Source organism: Schistocerca piceifrons, chromosome 2 (genome assembly GCF_021461385.2).
Source record: "Schistocerca piceifrons isolate TAMUIC-IGC-003096 chromosome 2, iqSchPice1.1, whole genome shotgun sequence".
NCBI classification, from domain to species: domain Eukaryota; kingdom Metazoa; phylum Arthropoda; class Insecta; order Orthoptera; family Acrididae; genus Schistocerca; species Schistocerca piceifrons.
In genome coordinates this window covers 1,106,775,511-1,106,799,531 of record NC_060139.1, presented here as the reverse complement: position 1 = coordinate 1,106,799,531, position 24,021 = coordinate 1,106,775,511, and the positions used below count along the sequence as shown (strand labels likewise).

Sequence of the window (24,021 nt, the reverse complement as noted above, 5' to 3'; positions counted from 1 at the left end):
GGAAGATAGTGGAACAGGAGGGGAAAATTGGTGCCCTTCAGGCTGAGCTAGATCAGGCTAGGGAAGATCTGGACAGGTTAAGGAAGGAGAAGGGCAAAGAGAGGTGGGAAGTGGCAACAGGTAGCAGAAGGAACAGGCCTAGAACTAAGTCTGACAGTTTTGTGGTGAATGTCAAAAATAAGTTTGACCTGTTGCTTCAGTTAGAAACTGATGAGCCTCAAGCAGAGGTAGGTGTAGACAGGACACAACAAACTTTCAATAGGAAATTGAAAAAGAATGTAGGAAAGTCATCGAAAAGGAAGAAAGTTTTGTTGTTAGGCAGTTCTCATGCCAGAGGTGTAGGCCAACTTCTGCAAGAGGAATTAGGACCAGAATACCAGGTCACAAATTTTTTCAAACCAAGTGCTAGTCTGGATCAGGTGACAGAGGATTTAGGTTCACTCTGTAAAGGATTTACCAGGGAAGACACCTGGTTATTGTGGGAGGGACAGGGAACAGCATCGACAGAGATCCTAGGTACAGTATAGAGTGTGACCTGGTAAAGATTGCGTCAGCATCGGGACACACCAATGTTGAATTTGTATCTGTCCTGAGACGCCATGACCGGCCTCATTTGAACTCTTCTGTTGGGAGAGTTAATTTGGAGTTGGAATGGCTGCTTGGGTCGGGTGCGGGGGCTCATATTGGTGTGGTTCCTGTTGATTATCTCAGTAGGTGGGACTATACCAGGCATGGCCTACATCTCAACAGGAAAGAGAAGGGGAAACTGGCTGGGGTAATAGCAGGAAATTTAAGGGGGGGAGGCACTGCCATGAATGGTAAAATACCAGTGGTTACAGGTGTTGGAGCAGCACCTTTTTTAGGCTAGGTAAGACAGAAAGATGTCAAGTTCTACGAGAGGTCAGGATTGAAACAAATCTTCAGTTTAGGAAAGAAATTAAACAGCACAATTCTAGCACATTGGATCACCAATCACAGCTATCAATTATAAATTTTCACCAATCACCAGAAATTTTATCTCCACCAAGTTGTATCTCAGTCCTAGGTAATTGCATTGATGAATTGAAGTCACCCAACCCAGTTGACATAATCTGCCTCTCTGAACACCACGTGACCACTGGTATAGGAACTAGGCCTAAGCACAATGAGAAACTCAGACAGGAGAGTACTGCAAATGTTAGAATAAGGAAAGGTTCTCATAAAAGTATAATTAAAAATAATGTAAGTATATTTCATCAAAATATTGGGAGTTTAAAGAATAAAGTAGATGAGCTTCTGGTTTGTTTAGAAGATTTAGAAGCTGAGAATGAAATAGATATGCTATGCCTGTCTGAGCATCATATTGTTACTGATATGGATAAGGTAAATTTAAGTGGATACAAGCTCTCTGCACATGTAATGAGAGAAAATATGGAGAAAGGAGGAGTTGCCATATATGTCAAAAGTTATCATTGTGCAAAAAGTATAGAAACAAAAAAGTTTTGTGTAGAGAAACATATAGAAGCATGTGCCTGTGAGCTTAAATTAAATAAAGGCACATTTATAATTGTAACTGTATATAGGTCCCCATCAGGAAATTTTCATCTATTTCTGAAAAATTTGGACTCCTTGTTGTGCTATCTGTCAGACAGGGGGAAGCAAATTATTATTTGTGGGGACTTCAATGTAGATTCTCTGAAAGAGGGTAATAGGAAAAATGACCTTGAAGTATTACTCGGTTGTTTCAATTTGACACCCGTTATTGATTTTCCTACTCGAGTGGTAAAGGATAGCAGCTCACTGATAGATAACTTCTTTATAGACCAAGATAAGTTTAACCAGATAAATGCTCAGCCTGTTGAGAATGGTCTTTTTGATCATGGTGCACAGCTAGTTACAATATATGACATAGCTCCATTCAGCAATACTAAACAGTCCTCCAAAGTAGTACGTTCAGTCAACGATTTAACAATTGCAAATTTCAGGGAAAGCCTACAGCAGTTAGACTGGGATGAGGTGCACCATGAACCTGATGCCAATTTAAAATATAATTTATTTCATGACATTTTTGTAAATGCATTTGAAAACTGCTTCCCCAAGAAAATAGTTAAATATACTCGTAAGAAACCTTGTAACAAACCATGGCTTACTAAGGGTATAAAAATATCTTGTAACCGGAAAAGGGAAATGTATCTGACAGCAAGAAAGAGTAGTGACCCAGAACCTATCAAACATTATAAAAACTACTGTGTTATATTAAGAAAAGTTATTAAAAAATCCAGGAGTATGTGTATCATGTCTGAAATCAGCAACTCTGATAATAAAATTAAAACAATTTGGAATATTATTAAAAGAGAAACAGGTCAACCAAGAGCAGAGGAAGACAGTATTACCATCAAATTGAATGAAAACTTTACGAACAAAAAGTCAGAAGTTGAAAATATTTTTAATAATCATTTTCTAAATGTTGTGGATATAGTAGGATCCAGGTGTTCATTAGAAGATGCTAGGCTGTTAATGGAAGAGGCCATACCTATGCAATTTGATACAATTGAAATCTCACCCACTTCTCCCTCTGAAATTAGGAAAATAATAAACTTGATTAAAAGCAAAAACTCACATGGAATTGATGGCATTTCCAGCAAAATACTAAAAGCTTGTTCTCAACAGATAAGTAAGATTCTCAGCCACCTGTGTAATAGCTCTCTGGAACAGGGCATTTTCCCTGATAGACTGAAACATGCCATTGTTATACCTTTGCATAAAAAGGGGGATAGATCTGATGTCAACAATTACCGTCCAATCTCCCTTCTAACAGCTTTATCCAAAATTTTTGAAAGTAATGTATTCAAGAGTAGCTTCGCATATCTGTAAAAATGAAGTACTAACAAAATGTCAGTTTGGTTTCCAGAAAGGTTTTTCAACAGAAAATGCCATATATGCTTTCACCAGTCAAGTTTTGAATGATCTGAATAACCGAACACCACCCATTGGGATTTTTTGTGATCTCCCAAAAGCTTTTGATTGTGTAAATCATGAAATTCTGCTAGACAAGCTCAAGTATTGTGGCATGAGTGGGACAGTGCACAAATGGTTTAATTCGTACCTAACTGGAAGAGTGCAGAAAGTTGAAATAAGTAGTTCTCGTAACATGCAAAGATCAGCACATTCCTCAAACTGGGGAACTATCAAGAATGGGGTTCCACAAGGGTCAGTCTTGGGTCCTTTGTTGTTCTTATTATATATTAATGACTTGTCATTCTATATTCATGAAGAGGCAAAGTTAGTTCTCTTTGCTGATGATATAAGTATAGTAATCACACCTGAGAAACAAGAATTAACTGATGAAATTGTCAATACTGTCTTTCAGAAAATTACTAAGTGGTTCCTTGTAAACGGACTCTCACTGAATTTTGATAAGACACAGTACATACAGTTCCGTACAGTGAATGGTATGACGCCATTAATAAATATAGACCTTAATCAGAAGCATATAGCTAAGGTAGAATATTCCAAATTTTTAGGTATGTCCACTGATGAGAGATTAAATTGGAAGAAACACATTGATGATCTGCTGAAATGTTCGAGTTCAGCTACTTATGCAATAAGGGTCATTGCAAATTTTGGTGATAAACATCTTAGTAAATTAGCTTACTACGCCTATTTTCACTCATTGCTTTCATATGGCATCATATTTTGGGGTAATTCATCACTGAGGAATAAAGTATTTATTGCACAAAAGCGTGTAATCAGAATAATAGCTGGAGTCCACCCAAGATCATCCTGCAGACATTTATTTAAGGATCTAGGGATATTCACAGTAGCTTCTCAGTATATATACTCTCTTATGAAATTTGTTATTAACAACCAAACCCAATTCAAAAGTAATAGCAGTGTGCATAGCTACAATATTAGGAGAAAGGATGATCTTCACTATTCAAGATTAAATCTAACTTTGGCACAGAAAGGGGTGAATTTTACTGGCACTAAAGTCTTTGATCACTTACCAAATAGTATCAAAAGTCTGACAGATAACCAACAAGTATTTAAGAAGAAATTAAAAGAATTTCTGAATGACAACTCCTTCTACTCCACAGAGGAATTTTTAGAAATAAATTAAGAAAAAAAAGAAAAAAAGCAAAACAAAAATATTAAAAAAATAAAAATAAAAAATAAAGAAAAACAAAAAAACACAAAAAATAAAGTTGTTATATTAACTTAAGTATGTTGTTAAATTAACCTAATTATGTCATGTATTGGAAAATTCGACTCGTTCCACATCATTACGAAATATCGTATTCATGATCCATGGAACTAGTATTAATCTAATCTAATCTAATCTAAAACGCAGCTGGAAGCTTTGTTGGTCACAGTCAACAAGCTCCACAGTGCCACCTTGAGGCGCGGTGAGGATGGGGCGCCTGGGACAGCCTCTGCTGCACTGGATGTGCAGGTGGGGATGTCACAGCTCTCTGTCACTGAGCCGACCTCAGGTGCGACTGAGCCCGCCGGCCCACTCTCCCCCTCAGTGTTGGTGATGGATGGCGTCGAGGACTCAAGGCGGAGGCTGCATGAGGGGCGCACAGGCTCCTGCCAAATCCCATGCACTTTGCTAATAGATTCAGTGTGCTATCTGATGCTGACAGAGGGTGCCGGAGGGGGGGGGGGGGGGGCTGAGTCAGGTCAGAATGCACCTTCTGCCCAGGATAGTGGCTGCTCCTTCAGCAAGGTCCGGACAGGCACATGGGGGTAGGGGTTTTTTAGTTATTGGGAGCTCCAATGTTAGGCGGGTCATGCAGCCCCACCGGAACATAGTGGCTAGGGCGGGAAAGAAGTCCAACGTTTACTCGGTGTGCTTGCCGGGAGTCCTTGTCTGGAATGTGGAAGAGGCTCTTCAGATGGCTATCGAGTGTGCGGGGTGCAGCCAGCTGCAGACTGTTGCACATGTCGGCACCAACAATACCTGTCGCTGGGGGTTCCGAGGAAATCCTTGGGTCCTTTCGACGGCTGACTAAATTGGCGAAGGAAGTTAATCTAGAAGAAGGTATTAGTGACCACAGCGTCGTTGTGGCTTCTCTGTCAGTGGAAGTTGCAAAAAAAAAACCAAAGAAACAGCGTAGAGTTTCCTTGTTTGGCAAAGCAAATAAAAGTATCATTAATGAATACCTTCATGGTCTGCTCCAAGCATTCACCACAGGACACAAAGATATTGAGCATCTTTGGTCGGAATTTAAAGGTATTGTTCACCACATGCTAGAGAAATATGTGCCTAGCAAAAATATAGGGGAGGGAAAGGATCCACCTTGGTACAACAATCATATTACGAAGTTGCTCAGAAAGCGGGGAATTTTGCACCTTCGTTATAAACATAGTCACTGCCCCGCTGACAAACAGAAATTATGCGAAATGAAAGCAGCTGTCAAAAGGTCAATGAGAGATTCTTTTAATGAATTTGAAAGCAATATTTTATCTGCAGATTCTAAAAATAACCCCAAAAAATTTTGGTTGTAGGTAAAATCTATGAATGCAACAAATAATTCAATACCTTCTTTTGCTGACATTACGGGTAATGTAATGAATGATGATAAACAGAAGGCCGAAATTCTAAACCTAGCTTTAAAAAACTTGTTTATGGTAGAAGACTGCAGCACCATTCCCCCCTTCAATTATCAAACAAACGTAATGATGGCTGACATAGTGTTTAGTGTCTCTGTGATTGTAAAACAGTTAAGATACTTAGATGCCAGGAAGGCATCATGCCCAGACGGTATCACCATAAGATTATGACTATGCTACGTATATAGCACCATTCTTATCAACCATCTATCAGAGATCATTGGAACAGTGGAAAGTTCCACGAGACTGGAAGAAGGCCCAGGTCATAGCAATCCATAAAAAGGGTAGAAAATCAGATGAACACAATTACCAGCCAATTTCACTGACATCAATTTGTTGTAGAATGATGGAACATATTTTGTGTTCAGACATAATGACCTTTCTAGACTCTGAGAAGCTCATATGCAGAAACCAGCACGGTTTTAGGAAACAGTGGTCATGCGAGACACAGCTGGCCGTTTTTGTGCATAATATACAACAGGCTCTAGATACCGGCTTCCAGGTTGATGCCACATTCCTCACCTTTTGAAAGGTGTTCAACTCAGTTCCGCACTGACGCTTGCTCCAAAAAGTGCGTGATTATGGTCTATCTGATGACATATGCAGTTGAACAGAAAGTTTTCTAATGGACAGAGAGCAGTATGTCGTCCTGAATGTGGCGACTTCAGCGGAAAAAAGCGTAACTTCAGGTGTGCCGCAGGGCAGCGTAGGAGGTCCACTGCTTTTTTACAATTTACATAAACAATCTGATTGATGGTGTTGACAGTGGCATTAGACTGTTTGCCGATGATGCTGTAGTCTACAGGAAAGTAGTATCACACAAAAGTTGTGAATGAATCAATAAGTATTTGCAGAAAATAAATGCTTGGTGTAATGACTGACAGTTATCTCTCAATATTAGTAAGTGTAACCTACTGGATATAACAAGACAAAAATCCCCATTAATGTAAGAGTACAAAATAAGTGCCCAGTCTTTGGAAGCGGTACCATCCATCAAATATCTGGGTGTGACTATTCGAAATGATCTCAAAATGGAATGATTAGATTACACAAGTAACGCGCAAGGCGAACTCTAGATTGTGGTTTATTGGTAGAATCCTGAAGCAATGCAGTCATTCGACAAAGGAAATTGCTTAAAATATGTTAGGTCATCCAGTATTAGAGTATTGTTCGTCTGTATGGAATCCTTACCAACTGGGTCTGATTCAAGAGATTGAGAAGGTCCAAAGAAGAGTGGCAAGATTCACGACTGGTACATTTAGCGATTGCGAGTGCGTTACACATCTCATAGAAAGTTGGAGAGCATGTATTATTACCACCAACTTTCAAATCACGCTATGATCACCATTCAAAGATAATGGAAATTAAGAGCTTGTACTGAAGCATTCAGGAAATCATTTTTCCCTCGCGCGGTCTGCGTGTGGAACACGGAGGGAGGGAGGGGGGGGGGGGGGGGTGAATGTGATTTTGGCACTAATTGTGCCCTCTGCCACACACCGCTTGGTGGCTAGCGGAGTATGTATGTAGATGTAGATTTCCTGGAAAAAAAATATCCCACCCACATCCACATCTGCACTCTGCAAACCACTGTGAAGTGTACGGCAGATAGTATGTCCCGTAGTCCCAGTTATTAGGGTTTCTTCCCCATTCCATTCATATTCGTAGTGCAGGAACAATGACTGTTTAAATGCCTCTCTGTGTGTTTTAATTAATTTACTCTTATCTTCACTCTCCCTAATGGAGCGATGCATAGACGGTTGTTGTATATTCCTAGTTATCATTTAACACCGGTTCTTGAAAACTTTGAAAGTACATTTTCAAGGGGTAGTTTGCATTTATCTTCAGGAGTCTGCCAGTTCAGTTTCTTCAGCATCTCTATGATACTCCCCCACAGATGAAACAAACCAAACATTCAATATCCCCTGTTAGTACTATTTGACATGGGTTCCATAGACTTGAGTAATATTCTATGATGTGTCATACGAGTGATTCTAATTAATATCCTTTGTAGACAGATTGCATTTCCCCAGTAATTTCCCAATAATTGAATCTTATCAATAGCCAACTGAATAATTATGCTGTTTCTTTCAAAGGGTATTTCATTACAGATTACTGGAGCATCTCTGAAAAATCTGAGGTTGCTATTAATATCGTCTGCAAGATCATTAATATACAACACGAACAGCAAGGGTCCCAACACACTTCCCTGGGGCAAGTTGTGTACTCCCTACCAAAAAATCCTTGATTGAGTCACAAATTTTGCTCTATATCCCATACTATTGTACTATCGGCAATAAGTGAAGATGTGGTACTGATTCAAAAGCTTTTTGTAAATCAAGAAATACTGCATCAACCTGCCTGCCTTGATTCAAAGCTTTCAGTATGTCATGTCAAAAAAGTGCAGGTAGGATTTCACATGATTTATATTTTCAGAATGCATGCTGGTTGGCATAGAGGATGTTATTCTGTTTGAGATAACTTATTATGTTTGACCTCAGAATGTGTTCTAAAATTCTACAAGAAAATCTAGTCAAAGATTTCTCTGGATCACTTCTACTACCTTTCTTTTAGATCGGTGTGATCCATACTTTCTGTCAATTGGTGGGCATAATTTCTTGTTTGACGGATCTATGACACATAGTTTGCAGCTGCAAATTCAGTATAGAATCTGATAGAGACTCCATTGGGCCCTGGGAGTGGAAGCTGTTTCTCAACGCCATTGATACTAAAATCTATTGCACTCATCATTTCAGTGGTACAAGAATTACACAGGGGCAATACACCTGGGTTTTCCTTTGTAAAAGAACATTTTAAAATTGAGTTAAGCATTCCTACTTCTGCTTTGCTACACTCAGTTTCAGTTCCTGTCTCATCCATGAGAAACTCAACACTAGCGTTGATGCTACTAACAGCCTTTACATACTAAAAGAATTTCTTTGGAGTTTGTGAAAGATCACTTGACACTATTCTGCTACAGTAGTCACTGAAGGCTTCACACATTGCTCTCTTGACAGCCAAACAGGTTTCATTCAGCATCTCTTTATCTATGCTTTATTTTAAACCTGCTATGCAGTAATCTCTGTTTATCTTCAAGTTTCTTTACAGCAACTCTATGCCATGGAGGACCTCTCCCATTATGAGCTGTTCCACTGGATAAAACAGTGCATGGTCAGCTATTCTTTTAAACTTGAGCCATAGTTCACCTATATTCCCCTGTCTTGTGCTAAACGTTTCAAGTTTCTCATTGAGATATGATACCACTGCTTTTTTATCTAGTTTATTGAACATATAAACCTTTCTATTTGTTTTAACTGACCTTTGTCTTTGAGCAACCATTATTGTTACAAGTGCCTCACAGTCACTGATAACTGCTTCAATGATGCCATCCTCAAAGAGATCAGGTCTATTTGTCACCATTATAGCTAATATATTGTTGCAGAAGAAGCTGAATAGCACCATGATTATGATGCTAAACTGTTGCATGGAGGGTCGTGAGTTCAAAGCTCACTTGGACTCTACAATTTTAATTTCTATATTCGGTTCGAGTACATTCTAGAAGAATCCACAGACGTCAAGTATCATTGTACTGGAATGTTCTGTAATTGTATATATACCGAATGTGTTCTGGCCGGAGGCTCTTGTATGTGCAAGTGCTGAATAAACCTTTGTTAAGTGAAGTTCGTGTTTGTCATTCATCTAATTACGCCTTCTTCTATGTGACATTATTCTGGTGGAGACCCTGGGTATTGGAACTTGTGACAGCGCACATTATTGACGACACAGTGGCTAACATCAGGCCATGACAGAGCCACCGTTTACGTGGCAAGAAACCCATGTTCGAGCCATATTCAGTAGATCACAATCTACCGGAGAAAGAAGAAGAGGATGTTACGATGACAGCATCTGTGTGCCACCACATGAGACATTCTTCCGGGTTCTCTGGTGACGATGGCCAAGATCCAAACAAGTGGCTGAAGGTATATGAGCATGTGTTTGGCTAACGTATTTTTCTACTTAGAGGGCACTGCCAAGCAATGGTATGAGAACAACGAGGAGAAGTTCACAAGCTGGGAAGTATTCGAGATGGAACTGCACAAGTATTTCGGCAACACACAAAGACAGAAGTGCAAGGCTGAAGATAAATTAAAATGCAGGGCACAGCGTCCAGGAGATACTACAGCATCCTACAGAGAAACTACAGCATCCTACATTCAAGACGTCTTGGAGCTGTGTAAAATAGCGGATCCTAGAATGGAGGAGGAAGATAAGGTTGCACATCTCATGAACGGTGTTGCTGAGGACATGTGTCAACCCCCACTCCTGAAGGAGGTTTCAACAGAAGACGACTTCATAAAATGGTGCCAATATATCGAGACAATGCACCAAAAAAGAATTACACACAAGAAGTTTGAACAGCTTCCAAATTTCATATCGATGTCTGTGACAGAGGAAGAAACTGATTTCGTAAGTGTTCATCAGATAGTGAGAGAGGAAGTTCAGAAGGCACTTGGATTGCATAGCAAACAAAAACCCGAGACATTTCATTTCAAGAGGTCATAAGGGAGGAAGTGGAGCAGACATTGAACCCAATCTCTCCTCCAATTCCCTTTAAAACAGTGAAAAAGTCGAGACCCACGCGAAGTTACGTTCCTACAATGCCGCATGAGGAACCTGTTTGGGCACCAAGGAAGACTGACGTCTGGAGGACCCAGGATAACCGACAGTATGTTTCCACTGTGGACGACCGAGACACGTGGTGCGCTATTGTGGAGAAAGGCGGCGGATATTTGATGACACCTGTGCCAGAAAACAGCAAACCGATCTTAGCCGATGCCAACTCCTGTACGACAAAGATTAACAAGAAGATGTGGGTGTAGGACGACGTAGGTCACCATCGCCGCAAGATAGCCGCTGGAGAGGACGCTCCATAACATTACAATCAGAGTCTCCATCGCTGTTTAGAAGCTCCAGCCGATCACCTACCCGCCGCAACCTGGAAAACTAAAGGGTGCGGCCTTCCTTGGAGGTGAGGCCGCCGTAGAAAAAAAATCCTCCGCCGTCGATCACTACAAAAATGATACGAAACTACGTCGATATCCTCATGGACGGCTGACCAGCCCAAGCTCTCGTGGACTCTGGAGCATCATATTCAGTCATTTTGGAAAAGTTCCGTCACCAGTTGCAGAAAACTGTATTCGTCGACAGCAAAACATCTCTGCTGAAGGTGGCTAATGGGAAATATGTAAAATCTACAGGAAGATGTACCATACATGTGGGTACAAAAGGCCATATGCAGCCCTCAGAATTCATCATCTTATAAGTGTGTTGTCATGACATGATTCTCGGATGGGATTTTTTGAAAGCTTCTCAGGCAATTATAGACTGTGGTCACTCGAAGATTATGCTAGACAAGATGAGATACTGTGGACAGGAAGACGCGCATCTGAGTTTATGGAGACTGTGTGCTGGATGGAGCGATCATTCCTTCACTCAGCACTAGATAGGTAACTTTCACATGTCATACCATGCATCAACCCATGGATCTTGTAGTGGAATGTAAGAGAAGCGTACCACTGAAGAATAACTTCGTCATCCCAGCCTCTGTGATCTCTTTTTAAGGACGGATTCGGTGAATTGTGGATAGTTAACTGTCGCCGAGAACCGCAGAGCCTTCCCAGACACATGTGCATAGCAAACACTGAGCTGTTAATTGAAGAACAGCTCAGCGTCATAGAAACCTCCCATGCTGAGTCTGTGGGCGAAATTAGCACTATCAATACGAGACACGATCTTCTAGCTCGATCATCACCAGATCTCACTAAGGAACAACAGAAGAAGCTACTTGACATTCTACAAGAATGCTTCAATCCGCAGGCGAAGAGCAAATTAGACAAATCAACAGTGAAGCACCAGATTAGCACTGGAGACCATCAACCAATAAGCCAGAGAACATACCTTGTGTCAGCAATGGAACATCGAATAATCCGACAAGGTAGAGAAAATGATGAAGAATGACACCATTCAGCCTTCGCAGAGCCCATTGTCATAACCAGTGGTCCTTGTCAGGAAGAAGGATGGCAGTTGGCACTTTTATGTTCATTAGAGGAAGCTTAATAAGATAACTAAAAAGGATGTTTACCCTCTACCACGAACTGACAATACACTAGATTGTCTGAAGGGGGCTACGTTTTTCTCAGCCATGGACATGTACTCGGGATACTGGCAAATCGAAGTAGATGAGGCTGATGGTGAGAAAACTGCATTCATAACCCCTGAGGCCCTGTATGAGTTTAAGATAATGCTGTTTGGTTTGTGTAATGCACCAGTAACTTTTGAATGAATGATGGATAATCTTCTAAGTCACCTGAAGTGGACGATGTGTCTTTGTTATTTAGATGACATTACAGTGTTCTCAGAGACATTTGATGAACATATAAAAAGACTGAGGGCCTTTCTTAAGTGTTGCCAACAAGGCGGACAAACTTAATCCAAGGAAGTGTCTCTTTGGAGCAAAAGAAATCAAAATACTTGGACACCTTGTGTCAAACAAAGGTGTGCAGCCAGACCCAGAAAAGGTGAGATCTATGACGAAATTCCCTATTCCTAAAAGTATTAGAGATTTGAGAAGCTTCCTCACATTATGTTCTTATTACCGTCATTTTATCAAAGACTTTTGTATCAAAGCCAGGCCACTCCAAGAGTTGTTAAAAGTTTATGCTAAATTTATCTGGGGTGATGCACAACACGATTCTTTCGATGTGCTGTGAAACGCTCTGACGACTGACCCTGTACTTGGTCTGTATGATGAGAGAGAGCTTACAGAAGTACACACAGATGCCGGTGGGTATGGGATCGGTGCTGTTCTGGTGCAAATTTTCCATGGAAAAGAGAAAGTGCTTCTAGGACACTTACAAAAGGCAAGAGATACTACTCAACTACAGAAAGAGAATGTCTCGCTGTGATCTGGACCATGTGCAAATTTTGAAAGTATCTCTATGGAAGGCCATTCGCAGTTGTTACAGACCATCATTCACTTTGTTGGCTGACAGGTCTTAAGGATCCAACAGGACGACTCAGCAGGTGGGCACTACATCTTCAAGAGTATGGCATTACCATAGTATACAAAAGTGGAAGAAAACACCAAGATGCCGACTGTCTCTCAAGAAACCCTGTGCAAGACCATCAAGACTTTGGTGAAGATAGTGATTGTCTCGCTGCACTCCAGGATATCTCTGCTGAGCAGGCGAAGGATGCCAAGATATCTCAAATTATGCTTGCCTTAAATCGGTCAGAGGATGTGAAAGGACAATTTAAGGCAGTTAATGGACTACTTTGCAAGAAAATCTTTGATCCATTTGGAAAGAGGTGGCTACCAGTGATTCCTAAACACGTGCGCTGAGATGTTCTACAGAAATTCCATGACACACCTGAGGCCGGACATTTAGGATTTATTAAGACCTACGATAGAATCCGCAAGAGATTTTTCTGGCCAGGTTTATTTAGGAGTGTCCGTCACTATGTGTCGCACTCTAGAGAGTGCCAGAGGAGAAAGGCAGTTCCTCAGACACCAAATGGCTGACTAATACCAATTCCACCAGCCAAAACGCCTTTCCAGTGTGTTGGGATTGACCTCCTCGGATGATTTCCAATGTCTGCTAGTGGCAATACATGGATTATTGTTTGCACTGATTACCTGACACCTTACGCCATTACAAAATCTGTGAAAATAGCTGAAGCATCCGAGGTAGCCAAATTCATCGTGGAAGACATTGTATTAAAACACGGTGCCCCAGGGTTGTTCACCATGGATCGAGGGAAAGTTTTTCAATCGAATCTTGTGACACAGATAAACTGTCGGTGCAACATTACTCATCACATGATGACTGACTACCATTGGCCAAGTAACAGGCTTACTGAATGCCTTAGTAAGACCTTGGCCGACATGCTATCAATATTGAGCAGAGTGACTGGGATGAGGTGCTACCTTTCTTGACGTTTGCCTACAACACCACCAAACAAGACACCACGGGATTTACACCATTTTTCCCAGTGCATGGGCATGAGGCGACTACGACGATGGACAGTGTGTTTCCATTACATCCTCATGATGTGGATGACAACTACATTGGACAGATGTTAACCAGAGCTGAGGAAGCTTGGCAGTTAGCTTGACTCCGCACACTGCAGGCTCAAGGAAATGACCGCCAAAGGTATGACGCGAGCCACCGTCCTGTTGTCTACCATCCTGGTGACCTCGTCTGGATCTTCACTCCTGTTCGGAAGGTTGGTCTCTCTGAGAAGCTCCTCAGGCACTACTTTAGACCTTATCAGGTTGTAAGACAGCTGTCATGTTACTTATGAAGCTGAAGATTTCGACTCTGACACAAGATGACGAAAGATCAGAGATACAGTCTACGTCCTTTGAATGAAGCCCACAAGGATCCTCCACCTAGAGTAAATTCGAAGCTCCAGCGAGAGGCAACAAACATAAAGGTGACGAAGAGTATAGCAGAAAAGGAAGTTCTAAAAAGATCACCGCCAAGGCGAGCATCAGCCATCGGGAGTCAGAGTATACAGGGCTGATGACTCGTTCCCGGACTAGGAGGACATAACACCGAGATGCTGTTCTCTTAAGGAGGGAGCAATGTGGCAGAAGGAGCTGAGTAGCAACGTGGTGTAGTGGTTATGATACTAAAGTGTTGCATGGAGGGTCATGAGTCCAAAGCTCATCTGGACTGTACAATTTTAATTTATATATTCGGTTCGAGTACATTCTAGAAGTATCCACGAATGTCAAGAATCATTGTACTGGAATGTTCTGTAGCTGTAAATATACTGTATGTGTTCTGGTCGGAGGCAGTTCACTCCACACACTTGTACGTGCAAGTGCTGAATAAACATTTGTTAAGTGAAGTTAGTGTTCATCATTCATCTAATTACACCTTTTCTATGTGACAATATTTCCATCATTAAGTGGTGTTCCGAACTATCTGTTTTATGTTGGGTCCCCCCCCCCCCCCCCCCCCCCCTGGCGGAATGGTTATTTTCCACTCTCTGACTATCTTTTCCAGGACACAGTTGAAAAGCAATGGAGAGAGCAGGTCACCTTGTCTCACCCCTGTACAGATTTCAAATGGTTCTGATAGTTTGCCTCTGAACTTGACCTTTGAGACACTGTGTTATTTAAAGTGGCGCTTATCAGATTGATTGTTTTCCTATCTAGACCAAATTCGGCAAGGATGTTCTTTATTGTTTCTCGATCAATTGAGTAGTATGCTTTTTGAAAGTCGACAAAGGTCACAACAAACGTTTTTGATCTTGATTTAGTGTATGATATAATAGATTTCAGGTTATGGATCTGCTCTGCACAGGATCTTGAGGTCCTGAAACCAGCTTGATATTCGCCCAATTGTTGATCTAAGACTGATTCAGCTCTGTTTAACAACAGTCTGGAAAAGATCTTGTACATTATTGGTAGCAAAGAGATTTCCCGGTAATTATTCAGATCACTCTTATTGCCTTTTTTATGAAGTGGGTGAATAATTGCTATGGTCCAATCTGGAGGTAGAGTTTCAGTTTTCCAAATCTTCACTATCATATCATGGAGATGTTTTATTGTATCATGATCAGCGTATTTCCACATTTCAGCCAAGATGCAATCCTCACCTCCAGATTTGTTATTTTTCAAGCCTTGTATAGTTTTCATGATTTCATCTAATGTGGGAGGGAGACTATCTGCAGGAGGAACAGTAGGCTAGAAATCAAGCTTTTCCTTTGGATTTTCAGTATTCAGTATGGATGAAAAGTAATTTCCAAAAGCTGCAGCACATGATTTGTCATTCAAATTTAGTTTTCCATCGAGTCCTCTTATATCTAACGTAGAAGGTTTAAACTTCAATAGTTGTGATTTAAAGGCTTTATAAAATTCCCGAGTGTGATGTCTTCTAAAATTTTCTTCTATTTCATCGATTTGGTTTTTGTTGAAGAGTCTCTTGGTTGTTCCCAATGCTTTTGATTTATCTTTCCTAACCTTCAAGAATTTTTCGTGATTTTCGGAGGTTTTCTTGCTATTCCATTTTATCCAAGCCCATCTTCACTTTTCAATTGCTTCATTACAATCTTCATTCCACCATGGGTGTTTATATTTTTTATTGGTCAGTGTAGTTTCAGTGGCTGATTTTACCACGGCTTCTTTAATTCTGTTCCAGTCTGTTTTATTTGGTTTGCTGAGTAGAGTTTCTGTAAATTTGTTATTGACATTTTTCAGTTTACTTATATCACATTTTGTAGGTCTATTTTTTTCTTGAAATATTGGAAAGGTTCTCTCGGCTATCTGTGATGATATTCATTTTTACCAGAGACAAGTAATGATCAGAATTAATTATGGTATTCCTCAAAACTTTAACACTGAAAATTTCCCTGGTGGATTTTTTTGAAAAGCTACATGGTCCAGCTGCAATTCTCCAAATGATTGCGTTAGGGTGTTTCCAAGTTTTGGCTTTTCGATATAGACGCTTGAAGGCTGTGGATTTTAAAAGAAGATCACAGTTCTTAAAAATATCAATTAGTCGCTCAGCATTTTTATTTGTTCTTTTATGTGCAGGGTAGTCACCAACAATTTGCTTATACTTCTTTTCCTCTATCAATTTGTGCATTAAAATCGCCCATCAAAATTATGGAATGGTGTTTTGGAACTTTGTCAATTGTTTCTTCAAGTTTTTCTCAAATTTTGTCAGCTGATTCTGATTCTTTTTTGTTTGATTCATTTGTGGGAGCATGGAAATTTACAATCGTATAAGCTTTATTCATAGTTTTGAAAGACAGTGTTGACGTTCTTCCACAACTTGAAGAGAAATTCAAGACTGAATCGATCATTTCCTTGTTGACAATAAAGTAAGTGCCTAGATGGGGTATATTTATTGTGACTCTTTTGCCAGGTTTTCCTTTGAATATTCTAAAGCCTTCTCATTCAAAACAACATTCATCTGTGAGTCTTGTCTCCTGTACAGCTGATATCATTACATTTTTTCCTCTTAGTGTGTCTAGCATTTGTTTCAATTTTCCAACTTCAAGAAGAGAGTTTATATATATGGTTGCCAAGAAAGTCTTATGTTTCTTATGACATGATGATGTTGTCTCCCCAGAATCCGCAGGTCTACTTGTCCCATGAACGGGAGTGGATTGAGTGGATTGTACCACCTGGGGTATGTAATCCAAGAGGTTGTGTTTCCATCAAGAAAAGAGAATAAAAATAAAAATAAGGAAATTTTGGGTTATCCTGAAGGATAATGGGGTTTTGACTAATGAGGTAGTGAGCCCCACAGTGTGTGAAATTCAGCCGCCTATTCTGGGTCAGACACTGTTTGCAGCCACTCATTCTGAGACAGACGATAGAGTTTACTAGTTTTGGTCCATCCTGGCTATTTCATTTCACCATCACCCATATCTGAGAGATATTTCCCTATCCACCACCTGGGGAAGCACCCAATGGGGGACTAGTAAACCCCACACATCAAGTGTTTATGATGGTGGTTCCTCTGTCCTTTCTGCCGTTGAGGTGTCACTAATCACTCTCTTCCATCTTCCAGGCCGTTGACCATCCCAGATGAGAAGTATAGGTTGGGAAATGAAAGACCCCTAGCCCTCGAAACCTAACAGCATCAGGGTCTGTTTTAAGTAGTTTTCAGAGATGGCACTTTGTCAAATTTCACAGGATGTCTGGTTGTGCCCACCATTAACAAAACTCTAATTGCCCCAATTGATTGTTGAATGATTCAAGTCTCCTCCAACAATTACAGTATAATTGGGGAAAAATTTTGAACGTGGCTGACGTTTGCAGCAACCGTATACACAAATTTCAAAAACATGTAAAAATCAGCCAACCGGTTGTATATGTTTTCTATATACCTTGACCAGGTTTCGTCACCTCTAAGGGTGACTTCATCAGAAGGTAAGGTAATTACATGAACATATCGTCAAAAATGTACTGTCCGTCTGACAGTCAGACTTTCACACCACACCGATGTTACTTATGTTTTAATGTTTGAACTTTTGAATAACATTATGGTTTATATTTTAATGTATGACCTGAGCAACTCAGCTCTTAAATCACTGTACATCTTTGACGATATGTTCTTCATGTAATTACCTTACCTTACCTTCTGATGATGAAGTCACCCTTAGAGGTGACGAAACCAGGTCAAGGTGTATAGAAAACCTATGCAACCGGTTGGCTGACTTTTACATACTTTTCACAATTGGGGAACTTAAATGGGGAACTTCCATACAAGTGAAACGAGCTTACCTTCAAAGTTTTCAGTTATATCAGGAGGTGAGCCTAGTGGCCAATAGGAGGATACAGTTACAATTCTAAGACCACACCTGATATAGAGTCTTGCCCATACAATCTCACGTGCAGTTTCAATTTCTATCTTGATGGATTTGCATTTCTTATCAACTGCAACAAATACACATCTCCATTTCCCATAATCCTATCCTTTAAGTATACACTCAAATTTACCCCAAAAATCTCACTGCTATCAACTTCACATTTTGACCAACTTTCTGTACCTAGTATAATGTCAATCTTACAGCATTTCAGGAGTGCTTCAAACTCTGGCATTTTGTTGCGAATACTTTGACAGTTTACAACTAAGATTTTAATACTCTTGCTGTTGGGGGCATTTCTTTGGATTTTACACTAATACTTTCAGGTCTCCTACAGCTGTTGCTATCTGGAATGGATGGAGAGCAAAAAGAGAGCAAAAAGAAAAAAAAAAAGAAAAAAAGGGCCAGGTACCTGCTATGGCTATGGATGACTAAGCTGTATGGAAATCTGAAATTTAATTCGAGTCTCTGATGTTTACGGTCTGAATTTTCAATAACGACATTAGCATGGAATTCAGCATATGCAAGTGCATCTCACTGGCGCTAAGGAGGGGCAAATTCTCAAAAAGTGTTCTAGGAGAAACAGTCATGCACCACCAGCCAGAAGACTGCAAATACCTAAGAATTTTCCAGCTGGACAACAACAAACATGGGCATGTAAAAAACGTGATCATCAAAGAGAAAACAAACGGGTCACAAAAATTTTGAAAAGTGCACAATCATCCCCAACCATCAAGGCACTTAATACCTGGGCCATTATCATCATCAACACACTGCAGACATTGTGAGATTGACAAAAGTAGAGTAATGTATTCTGAGCAGAAAAATAAGAAAACTTATGACAATTCACAATGCACTCTACCCCTGCAAGTGATGTCGACAGGTTGCACTTGCCCAGAAAAGCATGTGGTAGAGGATTCCTGCAAGCAAGGTAGATAATGGAAGAAGAGAAGTATACATTGACGGACTATGTGGAAGACTGCAAAGAGTCAGCTCTGACTGAAGCCAAGAGCTGAAAATTTCTCAAGGTACTGCAAACTAAGAATCAATACTGGATAGCTGTATCCCAATGGCGACTGGCAGTCTGCACAATAAAGCAATGCATTGGTAGTTTTTGGAGAAGATTGTAGTCAAAATAGATAAACAAAAGACTAGTGTTGGCTGACGAATGGAACCCTAAAAAAAGAAACTGAAGGACTGATTCCTCAGGAAGAAGCCCTCAGAAATGATACTATCAAAGCCAGAGTTGAGAAATCAGCAAAAGTCTCAAAGTGCATACTCTGCAATGAAGCTGACAAAACAACTGACCAAATTTTGGGCTTTTGCAAAATGATCACACAGACTGATCTGTACACAGGCACAATGATGTGGCACGAATAATCTGCAGATTACCATCTGCCAGTGTAAGCCACAAAAAATACTAGAGAGCGAACGTGGAAAATTACTATGCGATTTTCAGCTTCAGGTCAATAAAATGCAGGAACACAATACTACAACTGTGCAGAAGAGTACAGTGCACATCACTGACATTGATACCTCTGGTAATAGCAGAATCGACAAGAAACGAACTTGAAAAACTTACCTGATATGAGGACAAACTACAACTACTCCAATGTAAACCAGTAAGAATGGTTGCAGTGGTTCTCGACACACTGGGAGCAGTGCGGCACTTGGAAACCACTGGCATTGGTAAAATATACATCTGCCAACTACAAAAGGCGACTTTACTGCAAAAATTACACACACAGCCCTAGACACTTGGGAACTGTACGACTAGTGATAAAATATGAAATACAGCATCATGAACTCATTTGCTATCTTTATGGTTATTGCCATGTTTATGGTTATATATAATAAATCATCTAAACATATTCTCTTAATTATTTGTTTCAATGTTTTTATCCAATTCAACCTTTGTGTGAAGGAGGATTCCATTACTTAAAAACAATTATCAAATCACTGTCATTAATTGATTGGTGGTCTGATTACCTTAGATGGTCCAAGTCCTGAGATTTTGACCTTGCTAACATCATAAATGTTGCAGGCAAAAGGGCTACCTCTCACTGGTTCCCCATCCAGCATTACAGACACACTGTGCCGTCCTGTAAATGTGCAGACATGTATCAGAATTGTCAATGCCAAAGTACAGAGTGATTTACAAGTGTCTGACAGTTACCCGACATTCTTTACTTACCTACTTCAAGTGGGGTGAATTCTGCAATAAATTTATCTGTCTTGGTCACTCTGGCAGTAGTAGTCTGTCCTGAAGGGGAAGCAATTGTGACGTCACAAGTGCCCAAGTCAGCAGCCGGTAACTGAGGATCGACAATGAGAACTGCCGAGCGGCCGAGGGGAGACATTTTTAATGCAGAACCTGACACCAGAATTTGGCTGGAGTCAAGAATCTTGCAGGTAAACGGAGAACCTGCCACAGAGAAGCAAATAATGAGGCATATTTCAGATTTTTCACTAAAACAAAAAATTCCTGTTGTGAAGCAGCTCAAGCTGACTGGCATACCAGGAGACCAACTGATTTACAGTATGTAAATAGTACTCATGCACAAATCACATGCTAGCTAATTTGGCACGACAGAGTTGAACAGAAGATGATCAAATGAAAATGCATCACAATTTGACGGAGCCTAAAAATCACACTAAGGTAGCTGGAAGACAGGGAAAGACAACAAAACACCATTTTGGCTGGAAGATTTTTGTGGTTATTTACAGTTTATTCAATTATATGTGAGAGTAACAGAAAGCTCTGAAAAACACTGGGTTATGTACCTTTCTGAGGTAAAAAGCAGCAGCATCCAACTGAATCTACATTTTCAGCACTGTGTCAACATTAGAAGCAGTGTGAGGGACAATACTCCTGTGCTCAGGATTCAGGCACGAAATGGGAGGAAATGACAATCTTCATGTCACTTCCACCATCTAAAGTTTTTTCTTTCTCAGTGTCCACTCTTATCACTTCCCTGAAATTGCTCTCTTTCAAATATGTAATGGGCAGCCAAATGAAAAGGAGGCAGATGGAAAAGTAAATACACTTTATTATTTCAAAAAGTAATTAACATAAATGTTACGACATTTGTCCTACTGTGAGCCACAGTAGTCAATGCCTTCATGGAAAAACGTTGCAGTTGCCTGTGGAACCATAACTGTATTCAGGTCCATAGTCTTCTGCTCACTCAAGTCAGTGAAACTACCTGGCATACAGGGTGGTTCAAAAATTGAGAGCATAATTTGAGGTACGTACTACCATGTGTAAACGAAGTTCGTCACAACACTCGTCGAAACACTTAGTTTCCGCGCCGCGGGCTTCAAAACCAGAGATGTTTTTCTTCTAACAGGTGCTTGCTGTTGCAGACAATATTAATAGGACAGCTGGTTTCTGAGGTGAAGGCTACACAGAATGCTGTGTCTGATATTACACATACAGTGGAACTCCACTTTTAAACTTTTCAAGGGACTTTAAAAAATATGATGAATACTGCAGGAAAATGTAAAATGTGGGAAATAATGTTTTAAGCAATAAAAGTTACACATAGGATCCACCTTTGTATTTTCACAGTTTATGTATGGTATATGCACATAATAAGCACCAAATCATTGTCAGGTACTTTTTTTATTAGCTAATAAAGGTTTATTACCTTCTAAATATTTATTATCTACTAAAAACTGCTGATTAACTGGAACTGGTAATTGTCTGGCAAGTAGAAACGTCTGACTTAAATTTATACAACATAATCGATGTTTTTGGAAAGTCTGCAGCTGTCATTCACTATTTAAATAATAAAACACTGCACCAGTTACGTATTTTTTCATGCTTAGTATGACGCATTTTGTGAATTTTTTCTCATTGTCAAGTGCAAAGATGTATTTTGTGTGTGGTGTCTGCCTAAGTGTCGTTCTGTATCTCTTGCATTGTAGTCATCTTTTTGAGGTTATAAGGTAATGTGGCTCCTCAGTTGTACAGAAAACCACACATATGCAAACTATCACTCACACTGTCTGTCTGCGAAACATCACAAAAAATACATACATAAATACTGGACTTGGCAATGAGAATAAATTCTTGAAACATGTATTGCTAAGCATGAAAAAATACTTAACAGGTGCTGTGTTTAAACAAAAAACATCTGAGTAACACCTTGTCAGTGAAGGTGTCAATTAGCACTAGAAGTGGCCAAATGACAAAACGTACTAAATATGGTTCGACAAAGGTGTCGTGATGATCACAACAATTGTGAAGCTATGCATGTGTAGTAAATGGAAATAGTTGTGACTGTCAAGATATCTTTATTCGAACTAACCTAGTTACTCCCATCAGCCACTGAGTCGAGTCGACCTTGGCAGTGGCACAAGATGTGGTACGAATCGTTCCATCTTTTACCCATTTCTCATTTCAGATCCACTGAGTAGAGCATCCTGGTGTCAAGAAATTTAACCTGTAAATCTGTAAACACCACCTTGGTGGCCAAAACCATGCCAGCATCTTTTTATGTCAATTATGTGAGTTTTTCTCCACGACCATTTTTCATAAAGTGTAAATCGTGGGAAAATTATAAATATGTTAACACAAAATCATGTGTGAATTAAAATTGTGGACATATGAAATTTGATGGGAGCAAATGTCATAAATGGTAGGAAAACTTTACTTACAGGAAGGTAAAAATGGTTTTATACTGTATATTCGAATCAAGTGGTGGAAGAATTGCACTTTACATACCGTGACCCGGACATCAATGCTGTGCTGGCTCATCTTGCATATTGGCAGAGCTACCCACTGCAAAGATGCCCAGCAATAACCAGTGGAAAGAAAAATGTTCCACAGAATATCACTGATCTAAAGGCCATACTTCAGAAACAGCTTTTCCAGATAAATGTTGTAATGAACTTTTTGTACTGTATACATATTGGAACACATACCGGAATTTACATTCTCTATTTCTGAAACAAAGTGTAGATGGTAATGGAAAGTCCTTGGTAGAATGTAAGTGGTGAGAGGAGTGAAGCAGTGAAAGGACTAGCAGAGATTTTCAGAAAGATTGAAGAATGTGTCGCAAGAGTGGCTCCTCATTATGTAGTTCAAGGAAGTTGATATTCGGGGTACGATCCAGACGGCAAACATTGTGCACAGCCATTGAAGTTGAACACATTGTGCTCAGCAGTGTGTTCCACACACAGGTGGCCATCTCTGCTCTACGCTACAATTACACAGTTGCCCTTCGACCATGCAGACAGTTGAATAATGGTAATATCCAGAGAAGAAGTTTGTTCAAAAGTTACAGCAAAGTTGCCTTGTGATATTACTGCTTTCACAGGATATGCCCGGGACAGGGCTAGAATAGTATATGGTGAACTGGTGCACAGGACTAGTGACCCATATGTCAAGGGGTTGGGAGTAGGTGTGGCACAAGGATGAACCAGGACAATTCATAAATTGGGTTGTTGTTTGTTGTTGTGGTCTTCAGTCCTGAGACTGGTTTGATGCAGCTCTCAATGCTATTCTATCCTGTGCAAGCTTCTTCATCTCCCAGTACCTACTGCAGCCTACATCCTTCTGAATCTGCTTAGTGTATTCATCTCTTGGTCTCCCTCTACGATTTTTATCCTCCACGCTGCCCTCCAGTACTAAATTGATGATCCCTTGATGCCTCAGAACATGTCCTACCAACCGATCCCTTCTTCTAGTCAAGTTGTGCCACAAACTCCTCTTCTCCCCAATTCTATTCAATAGATTGGGTGGGCAATGGAAAACCACTTTTTGAGAGGTGGAAAACCTCTTATGTCACAACTACTCCCAATTGGTTGCCACATGAGTGATACTCAGGTGGAAGACCTTCCTCATGCACCCACCCAGCATATTCTATTCCAGTATTGTCAGTGGTGTACCCCTACTGTTGGTGGCATACCATATTCTATCAGAGGCGGAGCTGTGAGTGAAAACTGTAGTCGTATCATAGACTAGGTCTGATGGAACTTTTGAACTGCTTTTTATATGGGCACTATCACCAACCAGCTGCTCACAATAATGAA

The 24,021-nt window shown here is 40.2% G+C and overlaps 1 protein-coding gene across 2 annotated transcripts in view; it reads right to left on the bottom strand.

The window, feature by feature from the left end:
• LOC124774941 (filamin-C) overlaps nucleotides 1-24,021 on the bottom strand; it is a 284,171-nt gene that overhangs the window by 186,006 nt on the left and 74,144 nt on the right. For both annotated transcript variants that reach the window (XM_047249638.1, XM_047249637.1), the window contains exons 14-15: nucleotides 20,177-20,407; nucleotides 19,972-20,084 (exon numbers count right to left, since the gene is read on the bottom strand). In XM_047249638.1, the coding sequence (XP_047105594.1) occupies nucleotides 19,972-20,084; nucleotides 20,177-20,407 (344 nt within the window). The remainder of the gene's footprint in view (nucleotides 1-19,971; nucleotides 20,085-20,176; nucleotides 20,408-24,021) is intronic.